The sequence below is a fragment of the Drosophila navojoa genome, chromosome X, assembly GCF_054131105.1.
Source record: "Drosophila navojoa isolate 15081-1374.11 chromosome X, UAZ_NAV_1.0, whole genome shotgun sequence".
NCBI classification, from domain to species: Eukaryota; Metazoa; Arthropoda; class Insecta; order Diptera; family Drosophilidae; genus Drosophila; species Drosophila navojoa.
This window is the reverse complement of record NC_142895.1, coordinates 18,507,157-18,520,227: the sequence shown is the minus strand read 5'-3', so window position 1 is coordinate 18,520,227 and position 13,071 is coordinate 18,507,157. Positions and strand designations below refer to the sequence as shown.

At 43.5% G+C, this 13,071-nt stretch overlaps 1 protein-coding gene across 1 annotated transcript; it reads left to right on the top strand.

The window, feature by feature from the left end:
* Positions 1–10,148: 10,148 nt before the first annotated feature.
* On the top strand, positions 10,149–11,369 carry LOC108657388 (27 kDa hemolymph protein). The gene has a single exon (XM_018109970.3). It carries the CDS (start codon positions 10,181–10,183, stop codon positions 11,150–11,152), a length of 972 nt encoding a protein of 323 aa, XP_017965459.1. The 5' UTR covers positions 10,149–10,180; the 3' UTR covers positions 11,153–11,369.
* Positions 11,370–13,071: the final 1,702 nt, after the last annotated feature.

The following is a 13,071-nucleotide window of genomic DNA, read 5'->3' as shown; positions in this document are numbered from 1 at the left end:
TGTATATACACCATATATACCGCATGCTGTGTATCATCGTGCATGCAACAGCCACGCCCTCGCCCCCCACACGCCCCACCTTGCTTGTCTATTTGCGCCCGTGTGACTGTGTCAAAGACGCAGCGTGGCTGCGCGCTCTTCAGATTTGTGTATTCCTCAAATTCATTGAATTTCGCAAAAGAGGAAAAAAATCGAGAGTAAAAAAAATGAAAAAGAAACACATCGATGAATGGCAGGCATAGCTACATAGTATATCGGAACAGCTAGCGGAAATTCAAACGCAATCAACATGAAAAACTCAAGGGAGTGGCAAAAAAAAACGAGTGAGAGAGAAAATGAAAAAAAAAAAAAAAAACCAAAACCAAAACTCGAATAAACCAAAAACAGCGAACCGGAAACAATTCACTACTATCAAGTGGTTCAATATGATATACGCCGGTCCTTGACTGCTCTTCGATATGATATAGATGATATATGTATGCGTGAGACCTTAAAAGCACTCGAATACACGCTTAGTTGGAGAATGATCAATGACTGGATTGGTATATGCGCTATAGATATATAAATAAATAAATAAATATATATATATATATATATATCTTTGATCCGTATAATATCTTTATAGCAAATATATCGTTCACTGTGCATATATGATGTGTCTTCATATTTGATGAGTTCGCCAGCTAATCCGACAACATCATCCGCGTCTGGCAAGTGTCTGTATCAGTGCACTAAACTAATCTTATGTGCTTGGACATAGCTCTTGATATGTTTATGCCGAAAAAAAAAAAAAAATATAATGTCTCTTTCATTCTATCTCAATATAATAAGACATTCTGCTATATATAGATCTAGCCTAAGCAACATAGCAGTTTGAGTTCTAAGCTTCCGACTAGCCTATGTTTGTCTTTCTTTTGAATTGCTAAATATGCCTATTATATTAGACTAAATTGTCTCTTACTGCTCCAACAAAAGCTTAAATATAATAAATTCGGTAAGCCAAATATTCAACTGTTTGAAATGCTCCTCCTTTTGCCCGAGTGTAATAGTCTTGCGTTTGCTATATAACGCACATATTTACACTCTCTCGCATGCACACCAACAACACACCCACGCCCACACCCACACACAGAGAGACACATCGACAAACATTGCCCCCTCCACCCACGCACACACGCACGCATCAAACGTATCATATCGTATTCATCGACATTCAGTCCTTGAGCATAAAGGGCCAACCTGTGCCTCTGCCTCTGCCTCTGCCTCTGCCCCTATATCTGTCTCTGGCTCTGGCTCTGCTTCTACCCGTTCCTCTGCTAGTGAAGTGGCGGCAGATGCTCGGTCTCACACTCTCCTGGTGCGTGCAACGTTTCAATTCACAACTGACTGATTTCTGGGGCCCTGGCCATAAAATGCTCATATAATTTCGACTTTATCTGGGAGGCTGGCAGTCAAACGATTGGCATTGAAATGGGTGCAGAATGTGCCCAATGCTAAGTTTTTAATACAATGCGATAGAATGTTGATTTATGGCCAAAACAAACACACGCACATATTTTGGCCCCATTGTTGTGCTCTGCATCAATATCTGTGTAAGCAAATATAATGCATTTGTTAATATGCTCGCAATTTTTTTGAATTTGATTTCAAGTATTTTTATTACCAACAACACACATTCGCGAAATATAGCTGTTAGGAGGGCAGCGGAGGCTGTTCGCCTATTTTTGGAGCATATTACAGCTATATGAGTAAGAAGGCTCTAGTCGAGACTGCTCGACTACGAGATCCCCTGAACCCTTGAAGCAACTGATATTTCAATAATAATGCGCACACACAAACACACAGACGACTGCGCTTGGGCTGCGCTGCAGTGCTGGCAATTTTATAAGAATTCATTTGTTGAATAATTTAATTTCTATACGTACAATCTTAATGAAACTTTCAGAACGTAATCATAATGCTTAATCGTATGTAGTCTCTGGGTGCGGGGTAAATTTTAACAAAAATCAATAGTGTACAAAATGCATCTTAATATGTATTTTAAATTTGGAGACTCTAGCTTGAAAGATGTATGTAGATATCATTTTATAACTGATTTTCGAAAACGGGATGAGTCATCGTTTTTTAGCGATAAACTCGATATCCGCACGATATATACGGACATTCTAAAAAAAGTTCAAGTCTCTAGCTCTTATATCTTCTGAGATCGACGCGTTCAAACATACGGACAGACTGACGGACAGGGCTAAATCGACTCAGCTCGTCGCCCTCATCAAGAATATATACACTTTGTGGGGTCTGCCACGCCTCGTTCTGCCTGTTACATACATTTCAACAAACCCATTATACCCCGATTTCCCATTTTCAATGGGTTCAGGGATAAAAAAGAAACAAGTAAGAAAACTCTAGTCAAGAATTAAATTAAATTAAAATTAAAATTTCGATGTATTAAAAAATATAAGAGAAATAGAAAACTCATTTAATTAAATAAACAAATATTTAAAAATTAAATTAAATAAATACCCTTATTTACCATTTTCAATGTGTTCAGGCTATAAAAAAACTGCTGAGTAACTGAATCTAGATTTTTCTACATTCGTCGCACAAAAGTAGGCAACACGCAGCTCACTGTGGTTTTTCAAGTGCTGGCCTTCGAATTCCCAAATGGTTTTAGCTCACCGTCGATGGTAACGCAGATAAAATTTTGGCTTTTCGGGCGGCTTATTATGTAATTACATGTATAATGTGATTATTATTTCGACTTTCGAGTCGAGGTCCGCCACATACAGTCTTGCGACTGTGCTGGCGGTTTGCTTGTTTATTTATTATAAACAAGTATGTATAATAGCCGACCATAGCGTCGAGGCCGTCCCATCTTACACTTTGTGTACGCTAGCGGGAGGGGAAGTTGGTTTTTTTTTGCCATTTTTTTTTTTTTGGGCGATTTGCTTATTTATTTTGAAATAAGCGTGTTTTGTTAAAAGTATCTCAGACCAAAGAGTCGTCGAGATCTCGCCCCTTGAATGGCTTCAAGCCATGAGATGGTTAACATTTAAATCTGTGCTTCGTTTTGCTAGCCAGGTTTACCATCCTATTGGGTTTGTGACAACTTCTACTCTTTGTTATTCATTATTGTAATAATAATGATAACTTTTTTGGAATTGCACCACGCTCAAGGTATTCATAAATTTCCAATAGACTGCAGTATAAATTTATCCATTGGAAATAGAATACTATTTTGAGTACGTGTGTGCAATTGTAGTGGAAGCTGTTGTGACCAAATCAACAATTTAGTCGGGGTTTTCGAAGATGTTTTTTTTTTTTTTTTTACCTGTGTGACAATTTTGTTTAATATCTCCTGCAGTATGCTGACAGTCTCTGTTTCTGCATTTGATGTGTCGGTTTCGAATATTTTCACTGAAGGCATGCCACCAGCGGGACTTAAGAAAAGTCTATTCACATTTCTTTTTATAATGGTAAAAGTGAAGAGCGGTCCTCCGGTGGGAGGTCAAGGTGTTTAAGCATTCTATGTATTAGCTGCTTGTTTCTCAATATTAGTTGGGGGCTTCGAAGTCGTGTTTAAAATTAAAATTCATTATTCTACAATTACATCTGTTGTTTTACCAAATCAATACTCTATTGGTTCGATCGAATATTTTTTGTTTATTTACATTCACATTGTCGTTATTTTATCCTTCTTCATCTTTTTCTTTTTATGGAGGGTTTGCTCGACAGCTTTTGGGGACCAATGTGTCGACTTGAGTGGAAGAAGTATTTAATATATTCTGTATTTAAATTGTCGCAAGAACTATCATTGAAATATTCTTGAAAATTCTGGATGTTTATTTTGTGCGGTTGGTGATCGACTCAATTACAAAGTCTGCCCAGCTGTTTCCGGCAATACTTAAATTGTAAACAGCTGTTCATAAAGACGAGGTTTTGAACGCTTGTAACAGATATAACAAAAGAGCCAACTACCTGGAATTTGGACATGGACATGGATATGGATATTGATGTGGATATGGAGACACACGCTGACTAACACAGTTCACAGAAATACATTTGACTGAAATTTAATTTGGAAAATAAAACACTTACATATTGAAAATTTACTGCATTATTTTATTTATTTGTATTTTAGAATGGTTTATTATTTATAGTATTTGGATGTTTAATTGTTCCAATTCTTAATGAAATTTTTTTTTAATACAGTTTCATTAGGAAATAGCTTTCAGTTTGGATAAGACCATTGAGTAAAGATGCCCCAAAGATTTTCTATTGGCTTCATCTGATCTGTTGGCAAATTGTAAAGTCAACCAGCGTTATGCCCCTTGTGGTATTGGACAAACTTCGGCATCCAATGAGAGGAGCACAGAGGCATATATAAAAAAAAGGCTAGATGACCAGTGCGACGACTCCTAGAGAATAAAATTATAACCGATGGCGGTTAAAAGGATTTCACGTTCTGGACTTGTCAATCGGAGAGTAGATGTAAATGTGTAATTGTATAGACTGACCTTTTCTTAGTTATTGTTAATAAATTTTGCTTATTTAATGTACAATTTAGTTGTAAGATTGCAAATAAAATGAAAATAAAGGAAGTAAGAAAGCTCTACCAAAGCTCAACAAAACATATTTAATATATGGAGACTCTAGCTTTAAAGATGTAGAAGATATAATTTTTTGACTGATTTCCGATAAAGTTTTCTATCGATAAAAAATAACGAAATGAGCTATCATTGTTTTAGCGTTAACTCGGTATCCGCGCATGTGTTTGGCTTGATTTCAATTTTATGTCTGTAAATACTTGTATCTAATATACTTTTGTATATATGCAATTATATTAATTTAGCTTGAAAGTGTCCCGACTTCAGCCATTTATCCTGATCACCATTAAAAGTACTCTACCAGTATCATTGGTGTAGCCTCATCATTGTAAGCCTCATTGCAGCCGTACGTACATATATGTCAATGCCACTGGATGTGCTGAACGTGTCAGCTGCTGGCAGTGCCACAATTGGTCTGTACGGCAGCATCGCAATGCATTGATGGGGCCAATATGTTTGCGGCAGACACCTCGCATCGGATCGGCTGGCGCATGTAAAGCATGGCGGGAGCAAGCGGGAGCAAGCGGCATCAATGTCCCAACCACGAGGATCAGCCGGAGGCGTGGATAATCATTCAACGATTGATGACAGCGACAATTATAATGATTGCCAAGCACAGCAGCTTTTGTTTTCTGTTGCTGTTGCTGTTGTTGCTGCTGCTGCTGTTTCTCTTGTCGTTGCTGTTGCTGTTGGAAAGCAGCATAAGCTAAAATCCCAGCAATTTGATAGATATCATGTTGTATGGCATTTGACACACGCCATTGTCGCACACAAAGACATGGACACAGAGTGGGGGGGCATGTGGATGGGATGGTGGTTGTGGTCGAAGGGCGGCAAGGAGGAGACGTTCCACTCCACTCCACTTCGCATTGATTCTCTCATGTTGCAAGCAATTTTCAAGCTGCTGCAAGTGAAATGCAATTGTTTTTCTTCTTTTTTTCTCTTTTTTTTTTGATAGTTGTGGCACGCAGCCTTTCGACACAATGTTTGGCAGTTTATTGATTTGGATTTTGATCCCCTTTCGTGTCACGCGCACTCAACTATCGTGAATGGGCGTGACCCGCTGCAGCCGCCGCCTCCACTTTGCATGCGGCTCGTCTCTGTCATGCGTTTATTTTTGTCTTTTTGGATGCCCTCGTGAACAGAGTGCGGATTGAAGAGGGCGTGATAGCTGGCTAAACTGCTTTGATGCCTTGGATATTGTTATCAATATTAATGCTGCTTGCGCTTGTGCCCTTTGATGCTGCAGCACGTTCTAGTGGGAAGAGCACGACAAGGCTGAAGAAGAGGATATCTGCTATGCATGCATATCAATATTATCATCGTCGTTATAAGTATATCGTATATTAGAACTAATTCAATAATAAAATAAATGTTTAATATTAATAAATTAATAAATATCAATATTCATAATCAGAAAATCATTTGCATCTCAATCATCTAAGAAAATCGAAGGTTGTCTTAGTCCTAAGCAATTATTTTATATAAGGGAAATTTCCTTAATGAACTCATTGAAATTTATTTATTTTTATTTTTATTTTTTTTAAAGTTAACTAACAGTTTTTCCCCGATATTCTAATATTAATTTATACTACAGTACTTAGATTGGGCACTTAAGTTCCAGGGAATGTAAAAGCTAAGCTGCAATATATGTGCAGCATGAAAATATGGTATGCTTTTCCTACAGGGTATTCTGCTAGTTGACCATGCTCATCGAACGTCTGCTTGATTGTTTTCTATTATTATTTTTGACTTTTTATACCCTGAACCCATTTTCAATGGGAAATCGAGGTATAATGGTTTTGATAAAAGTATGTAACAGGCAGAAGGAGGCGTGGCAGGCCCCACAAAGTATATACATTCTTGATCAGGGCGACGAGCTGAGTCGATCTCAAAAGTGTATGAGAGCTAGAGGCTTGAATTAGATAGAAGTGCAGGATGATTAGAATATCAGCTTGAAGGGTTCAGGGTATCTCCTAGTCGAGCAGTCTCGACTATAGCCTTCTTACTTGTTTTCCGTTTGTTTTGATGGCAACAACAAAAAATGCGCTGCGGCTCGAATGGCGACTATTGCTCCATCTATTCATTGATATCGATTCACTCGAAATAGTTTTCGCTTTCGTTTTCGATTGCAGCGCAGTTGAGGCGATAAAATTTCGCCCCAGTTGTCCTTCCAGTTGCCCAGGCCTGTTTTTCGTTACGATAATCTGCATCGCGGGCCAAATTTGGCATTTGCCATTTGGCATTTGCCATTTGCCATTTGGAATTTGTGTTTGCGGTTTGTATTCAATTTAATTGCGATGCGTTGCCTAATGGATTTCTGCTGTTGCCGCCTGGACAGTGTGCATCGATTGCGGCCATCAATAAAAGCCACGTCGTGCTCCGGCCAACTTCTTAAAATGCTGTCAACGAAATTTCATTTGGCTTTCGGCTTTCGTTCACATATGGAGGAGAGAAAAGCATGCGAAATATTTATGTATCTCTCTATATGCATACGTATATATGTACATGTATAGATATATAGTTGGCCATCTGCATTTCGTTCGAGCATTGGTTTAATAGCTTCAAAATTTGGGCTAATTAATTGCGCAGAGTTTGTGCTTTCGAGTGCCTTAATAATCAGCATTTAATTGGCCTAATATAAGACAGGTGTATGTGTGCATAGCTGTGTGCGTGTGTGTGTGTGTGCATTTAATTATGTACATATACATATGTGCACATATAATAGAATTTCTGCATGAGCTTCAATTTGCTGCTCAGGCGTCGCTTGATTATGAAAATGAAATATTTGCTTTGAAATGCACACACAGATACATATGTACATGCACACACACATACATGCTAATACGGGTGCCATTTAGCCAACGTAAACACACACACACACACACACACACACACTCACAGAGAGACAGAGACAGAGCTGAGGCAAACAAGCAGCTGCTGTAATTGTGTGCGTAACAATAAAACAACTTCATTTGCCAAATGCTCATCAGCGTTGATCATCATCGTAATCTTCTAAATGGCATTGCACGCACTGCAAAAACGGAAACGGAAACGTTGAAAAAGCAATTGGCAAATGGTGACGCTGACGCTGACGCCGACGCCAAAGTCGACGGCGACGGCAACGTCCACTGCCGAATCGGCTGCACAGTTGCAATTTATTGGCAGCTGCAATTAGTTGGCCGCACTTCCGATTCTGGGCAGCCGAGGGACTTGGCAAACTTGTTCCACGCCAATTACAGTGCCAGTTGAGCATTAAAATTATGACATTACGCCCGAAGGCAAACGTGATGCCCGCCGGCGAACCACAGTGCGGCCCAGTCAAGAGAGTCGAGAGTCAGTGAGCGAGTGGGCACTTCATTTCGGCAGCCACTGTTGGAGCTCACTTTAACTCGGCCATTGCCGATATCCGCTCGACATGTTTGATCTGTGTTGCGTGTGTGGTGGATGGTTCACATCATGATAATTGCAGCTGCAGCAGAGCTTATTGAGTGTGCACCTAATTTGGGCCGCCACTGTTGCTGGTCAGTTGAATGTGGGATGGCGATTGTTGGCATAAATCAATTACTAGCGATGGATTGCTGGTTAGACTAAATGAGTGTCATGCATGCACCTATATTGGCAGCCACTCTAACTAGGATATTGACAATATCAGTTCACAATTGCAACTGCAGCCCAGTTGCAGCTATTAGGTGCAGCCGTTGCTGACTTGAGTCTGGTGTGCACTTTATTTGGGATGCCAGTGTTGCTAGTCAGTTGGATGCCCTTTAAGGTAATTGAGAGTCAAGCATATACTTTATTACGGTAGCCATGGTTGGAGCTCACTCGGCCATTGTCGATATCAGCTCGACATGTTTGATCTCTGTTGTGTGTCGGATCATGAGAATTCCAGCTGCAGCACAGTTGCAGCCGTTACGTTGATCCACTGTGCAGCCGTTGCGAACTTGAGCTTGATGTGCACTTAATTTCAGCAGCCACTGCAGCTAGTCAAGCTGCTTAGCCATTACAATGGTCGCGCCACTTCAATTACTAGCAATGAAAGTCAAGCGTCAAGCATGCACTTTATTTTGGCCACTACTGTTGCAGCTGAAGTCAGGCTCAGCCTTAAGTTGAGGTTTCGCTCTTAGCTTTGCAGCAATGCACGCCCCAAGTCAAGTGGAATTTGAAAGGACTTTAGTTATAGCAACATTCCATCGCTGCACCGCTGCACCACTGCCGCCACTTGCACCACTCGCACCGCTTGCTGTTGCGGCTGTGATAAATGCAAATTTGCGCATTCTGAGAAATGCCAGCGCACTAATTGCTCAGGCAACACTCGCTAAGCCATCCCATTCAGTGCCACGCCCACGCTCACGCCCACGCCCAGGCAGCTGCAGCAGCAACAATTAATTGCCATCATTTTTTAGAATCCTTTTCGTACGCTTCATTCACTTGCAGCGAAATCGTCTCGAGGCGCAGTTAGCTGTAATTTTGCCGTATTATTTCAGCAACCCGAAAATTCTTTGTGTAATGCAGCCGAAAGTTTCCTGGCACATTCTCGACGGCCACGCCTCCTTGGGTAACGCCTCTCGCTTTAGCTCGCTCGCTCGCTCGTTCGCTCCTGTTGCCGTGTTGTTTATTGCGTTGCAACTTCCGTTACAAACGAAGATAAATTGTTAAATTTTTTTGGTTTTTGTTTTGCCATTTGTTGTTGTTGTTGTTGTTTCCACTGTTGTTGTTAGTTAGTGTTGCGTTTCCCAATGCGAGCTCTGCCCGCAGCTGTTGCAGCTCAAATTTCAGCTCCACATCGCGCGCGCACAGTGGCCCAGCCCTGCGTGGAAATCGGAAGGCATATCAGAATTAAGGTCGCATCGCTTGGCTCGCTCGCTTCGCCTGATAATCGATCGGCAATCGAGGGGCTGCTGGCTATCAGCTTTGATTTGGAGAGTTGAACTATGGATCAAGTTCGATCCCAAGAAAAGAAACAAAAACAATACAATCTATAAATGCTCGATCACGTTGACTGCTGCTTATCGCAGCTGGAGCACATTGTTTATTGCTCGATTTGCCAGAGGGGACTACATTTACGGGCTGGATTTGAAGACCCAATTAATTGCTTATCAATTTCTATTTTGTACCACAGAAACTCTAATTTCAACCAACTGTATTTCAGTCTCCCCCTCGATTACCCATGCTCGACATTCCAGCGCTCAGCCCTAATCTGCGTTGGTCCCCCAAAAAATTTTGTGGCTCTGCTTTGCCCAATTGTTTGCCAGTAGCATGTAGAGCATAGAGTATGGAATATATATTGAGTATAGTTTTGTACTGCTCACTCGTGTTTATTTGACGCGAACAACGTGATAATCTCGTACATTGACCGCAGCGCAGCTAATCGCGAGACGCAGTCGCATTAAGGCGAAGCCTCTTAAGTGTGTCGGCTCTGGCCGCTGATAAGATAAGCAACATATGTATGTACATAGCTACGGCCAGAGAGTCTGAGACTGAGACTGTGAGACTGTTACTGCGACTGCGACTGCGATTGAGATTGACATTGGGAGTGAGAGCGCGGACGGAGTGGCTGCTAGCTGGCAGTCATGGAGACAACGTTGAATGGTTCGCGTCGGCTGCTCGCACTGTGCGTGGCGCTGATTGGCTGCTGCTGCTGCTGCTGCTCCTTGGCCGCCGCCGAGCTGCAGCTGCCGAATGCGTCGAACATCAAGGACCTGAATGAGCTGGGCGCCCACTACCTGCCCGCTGGCTATGGGCCCGCCAACGTCAGCCTGGCCGACCTGCAGCGGCTGCTGGAGCAGAAGTGCGCCAAGGCGAATGCCGCGCTGCCGGCGAGCGAGGTGAATGCGACGAAGCTGAGCGATGACATTCAGCAGGCCGGCGGCAAGCTGATGGAGTGCCTCAATGGGCTGGCCAACATCACGGTCGTGCTGGACGAGGTGGAGCGGGCGCGGCCGCTGGGCGACCTGGACGTCGTCTTCGAGAAGTACTGCCTGCGCCTGCCCCAGGCCCGCCAGTGCCTGACGGACTTCAATGCGGTGCTGCTGCCCTGCTTGACGCGCGAGGAGCGCCAGCACAATGCCGTGATGCAGCGCATCATTGGCAAGCTGCTGGACTTTGTCTGCTACAAGAACGGCGACCAGATTGCCCTCTTCATAGCCGAGCAGGGGCCGGAGTGCCTCGAGCAGCACAAGGACAACATGGGCCGCTGCCTGGAGAAGTCCTTTGGCCACTATATGCCCAGCCAGCTGAACATATCGACGGTGGAGCTGCCCGAGCTGGTGCTCGGCTCGCGCCAGTGCACCGAGCTGCACGACTTCGAGAGCTGTGTGGTGCGCCACCTGGAGAACTGCACCAACATCACGCCCAGCAACATCGTGGAGTCGATGTTCCGCTACGTGCGCAAGGAGTCCAACTGCCAGCAGATCGTCGATCGCGTCACCCGGGACCACAGCCAGGCGCTCACCCAGCGCGCTGGCGCAGCGCGCAGCTGGACCCATTCAGCGGGAGCAGCTGCGGCAGCGATTACCCTGGCTCTGGCCCTGGCCGTAATGTAGTGAATTTAGCTCTAAAGATTATCTCAAATGCGGTGCATTGTACAAACTTTTGCTAATGCTTGTTCCCATAACATTTTTCTTGTGTTTCTTTTTTTTATTTCTTAGTGCATGTGTTTTTTTTTTTTTTTTATTGCATTACTCCTTTTGCAGTGTATTTTATAATTATGCTTAATAAAGTCCACGCTGCGTATGCGCAATGTGCTCTTAAGCCGCTTAACGGCTTCGCTTTTAATGCCCGCCAGCAAGCTGAAAGTCGCAAAGTGTTGAGTTCAAAGCTGCATAAACACGACTCTGAAATATGAACAGCCCGAGCAGCCCGAGCAGCGCGAGCAGCAGCAGCAGCACCAGTAGCAGGAAACGGCAGCAGCAGCACCAGCAGCAGCAGCCGCACATTGCAGCGCTTATCGGGTAGTTAGCAGCCGGGTCAGCTGTCTGGCTGTCGGCCTGTCTCTCTGTCTCTTCGTTTGTCTGGCTGCCTGCCTGCCTGTCTCTCTGTCTCTCTGTCTGCGCTATGTCGTTCGCTGTCCGCTGAGTTTGCTGACTGGGCCGGTGTCTTATCAGCGACTCGCTGGCAAAACAATGTGAATGGGCTTGGGATTGACTAGGTGGCGGGCAGCTGTTGCAGCACCACCAGCAGCAGGAGAACAGCTTGGAAAATGTGAAAAGGTTTAGCCCAGTGAGGCGCACTATGGACTTTGACCAGCTCATCAGTCTGGCAAGCAAATTGATTTGGCAGCTAAGCCGGCCAGCCGCCAGCTGGCCAGCCCAAAGATTACCTTGAAATGAGCTTGTGCCTGTGGCTCAGTCCGTCTCGTAAATCATAAAAAATTGCGTATAAATCTAAGCGTAGAAGAAAAAGCGCAACTGTCATCGTTTCCCCGTCGACGGAGACAACTGCGGTACAGGAAAGTTCAATACTTGTAGCAGCTGGACAGCGAGGATACGGATGTGGCTGCGAATAGGGATGAGCATGAGGATGAGGTTGAGAATAGGGAAGGAGATGACGCCGACAGCTTTTGGGTCGGGCATTTGCTGGCAGGCGAAGCGTGAAATGAATGGAGTTTTACTTGGCTTAGTTCAGTTTATGGACGTAGTTTTTCGCTCTTCTCTGACTGGAACGAGAATTAAAAGGTTTTGCTGTGGCATGAAATGAAATGGAATGGAATGGGACTGGGACTGGGAACAGGACTGGCAAGGTATTGAGAAGAAGAGAAATATCAATTCGACTTTGAGCTGTGGAACCAAATGGCATTGCCTGGCTTAAAATGGAACGGAAGGAAATTGCTGAGCTTAGCTAGGAATGATTGAGAATGAAATGAGGGAAATTGAAAAGGTTAACTACGTTGCATTCCTTTTCCTCTCTCGGATAGCTCATGAATAACTAATTATTTATCCAATTGGAATGAATAAATTTGAGTTTCCTTGGAACACTTGGGCACGAGACAAAACGGAATGGAGCAAATTTTAATTGAAATTCTCGGAATGACGAACTGTCCATTGCATTTGGTAAATGAATTGAGTTTCTTTAGTTAGATTCAACATTTCTCATTTACACTCAGCCGAAATTGCAATCGGCCGAGGCTGTGGATGGGCCGGGGGTGCGGCTGCTGATTGAGGCTTTGCTCCAGTTGCAACTGTTTCAGCTCAGTTGGTTAGTTAGCCAAGTGTTTGGGCCAATGGCTAACAAGTCATAAATGTTGCAAACTTAATTAGGCTTGTCTCAGGCAGCGCGCAGCTCTTAGCTCTCAGCCCACAGCTCTCAGCTTCTGCTGCAGTCTGCAGTCTGCAGTCTGCTGGGAAAGGGCCACTCAATGGACATTGGCTGGCGCTTGGCGCTGTTCTGGTTGCACTTTATTATTGATGTGAAAAATGCGGAAAATGAATGCGTTTCCGGTACTTTTCGCGAGTTGGCAGCTAAA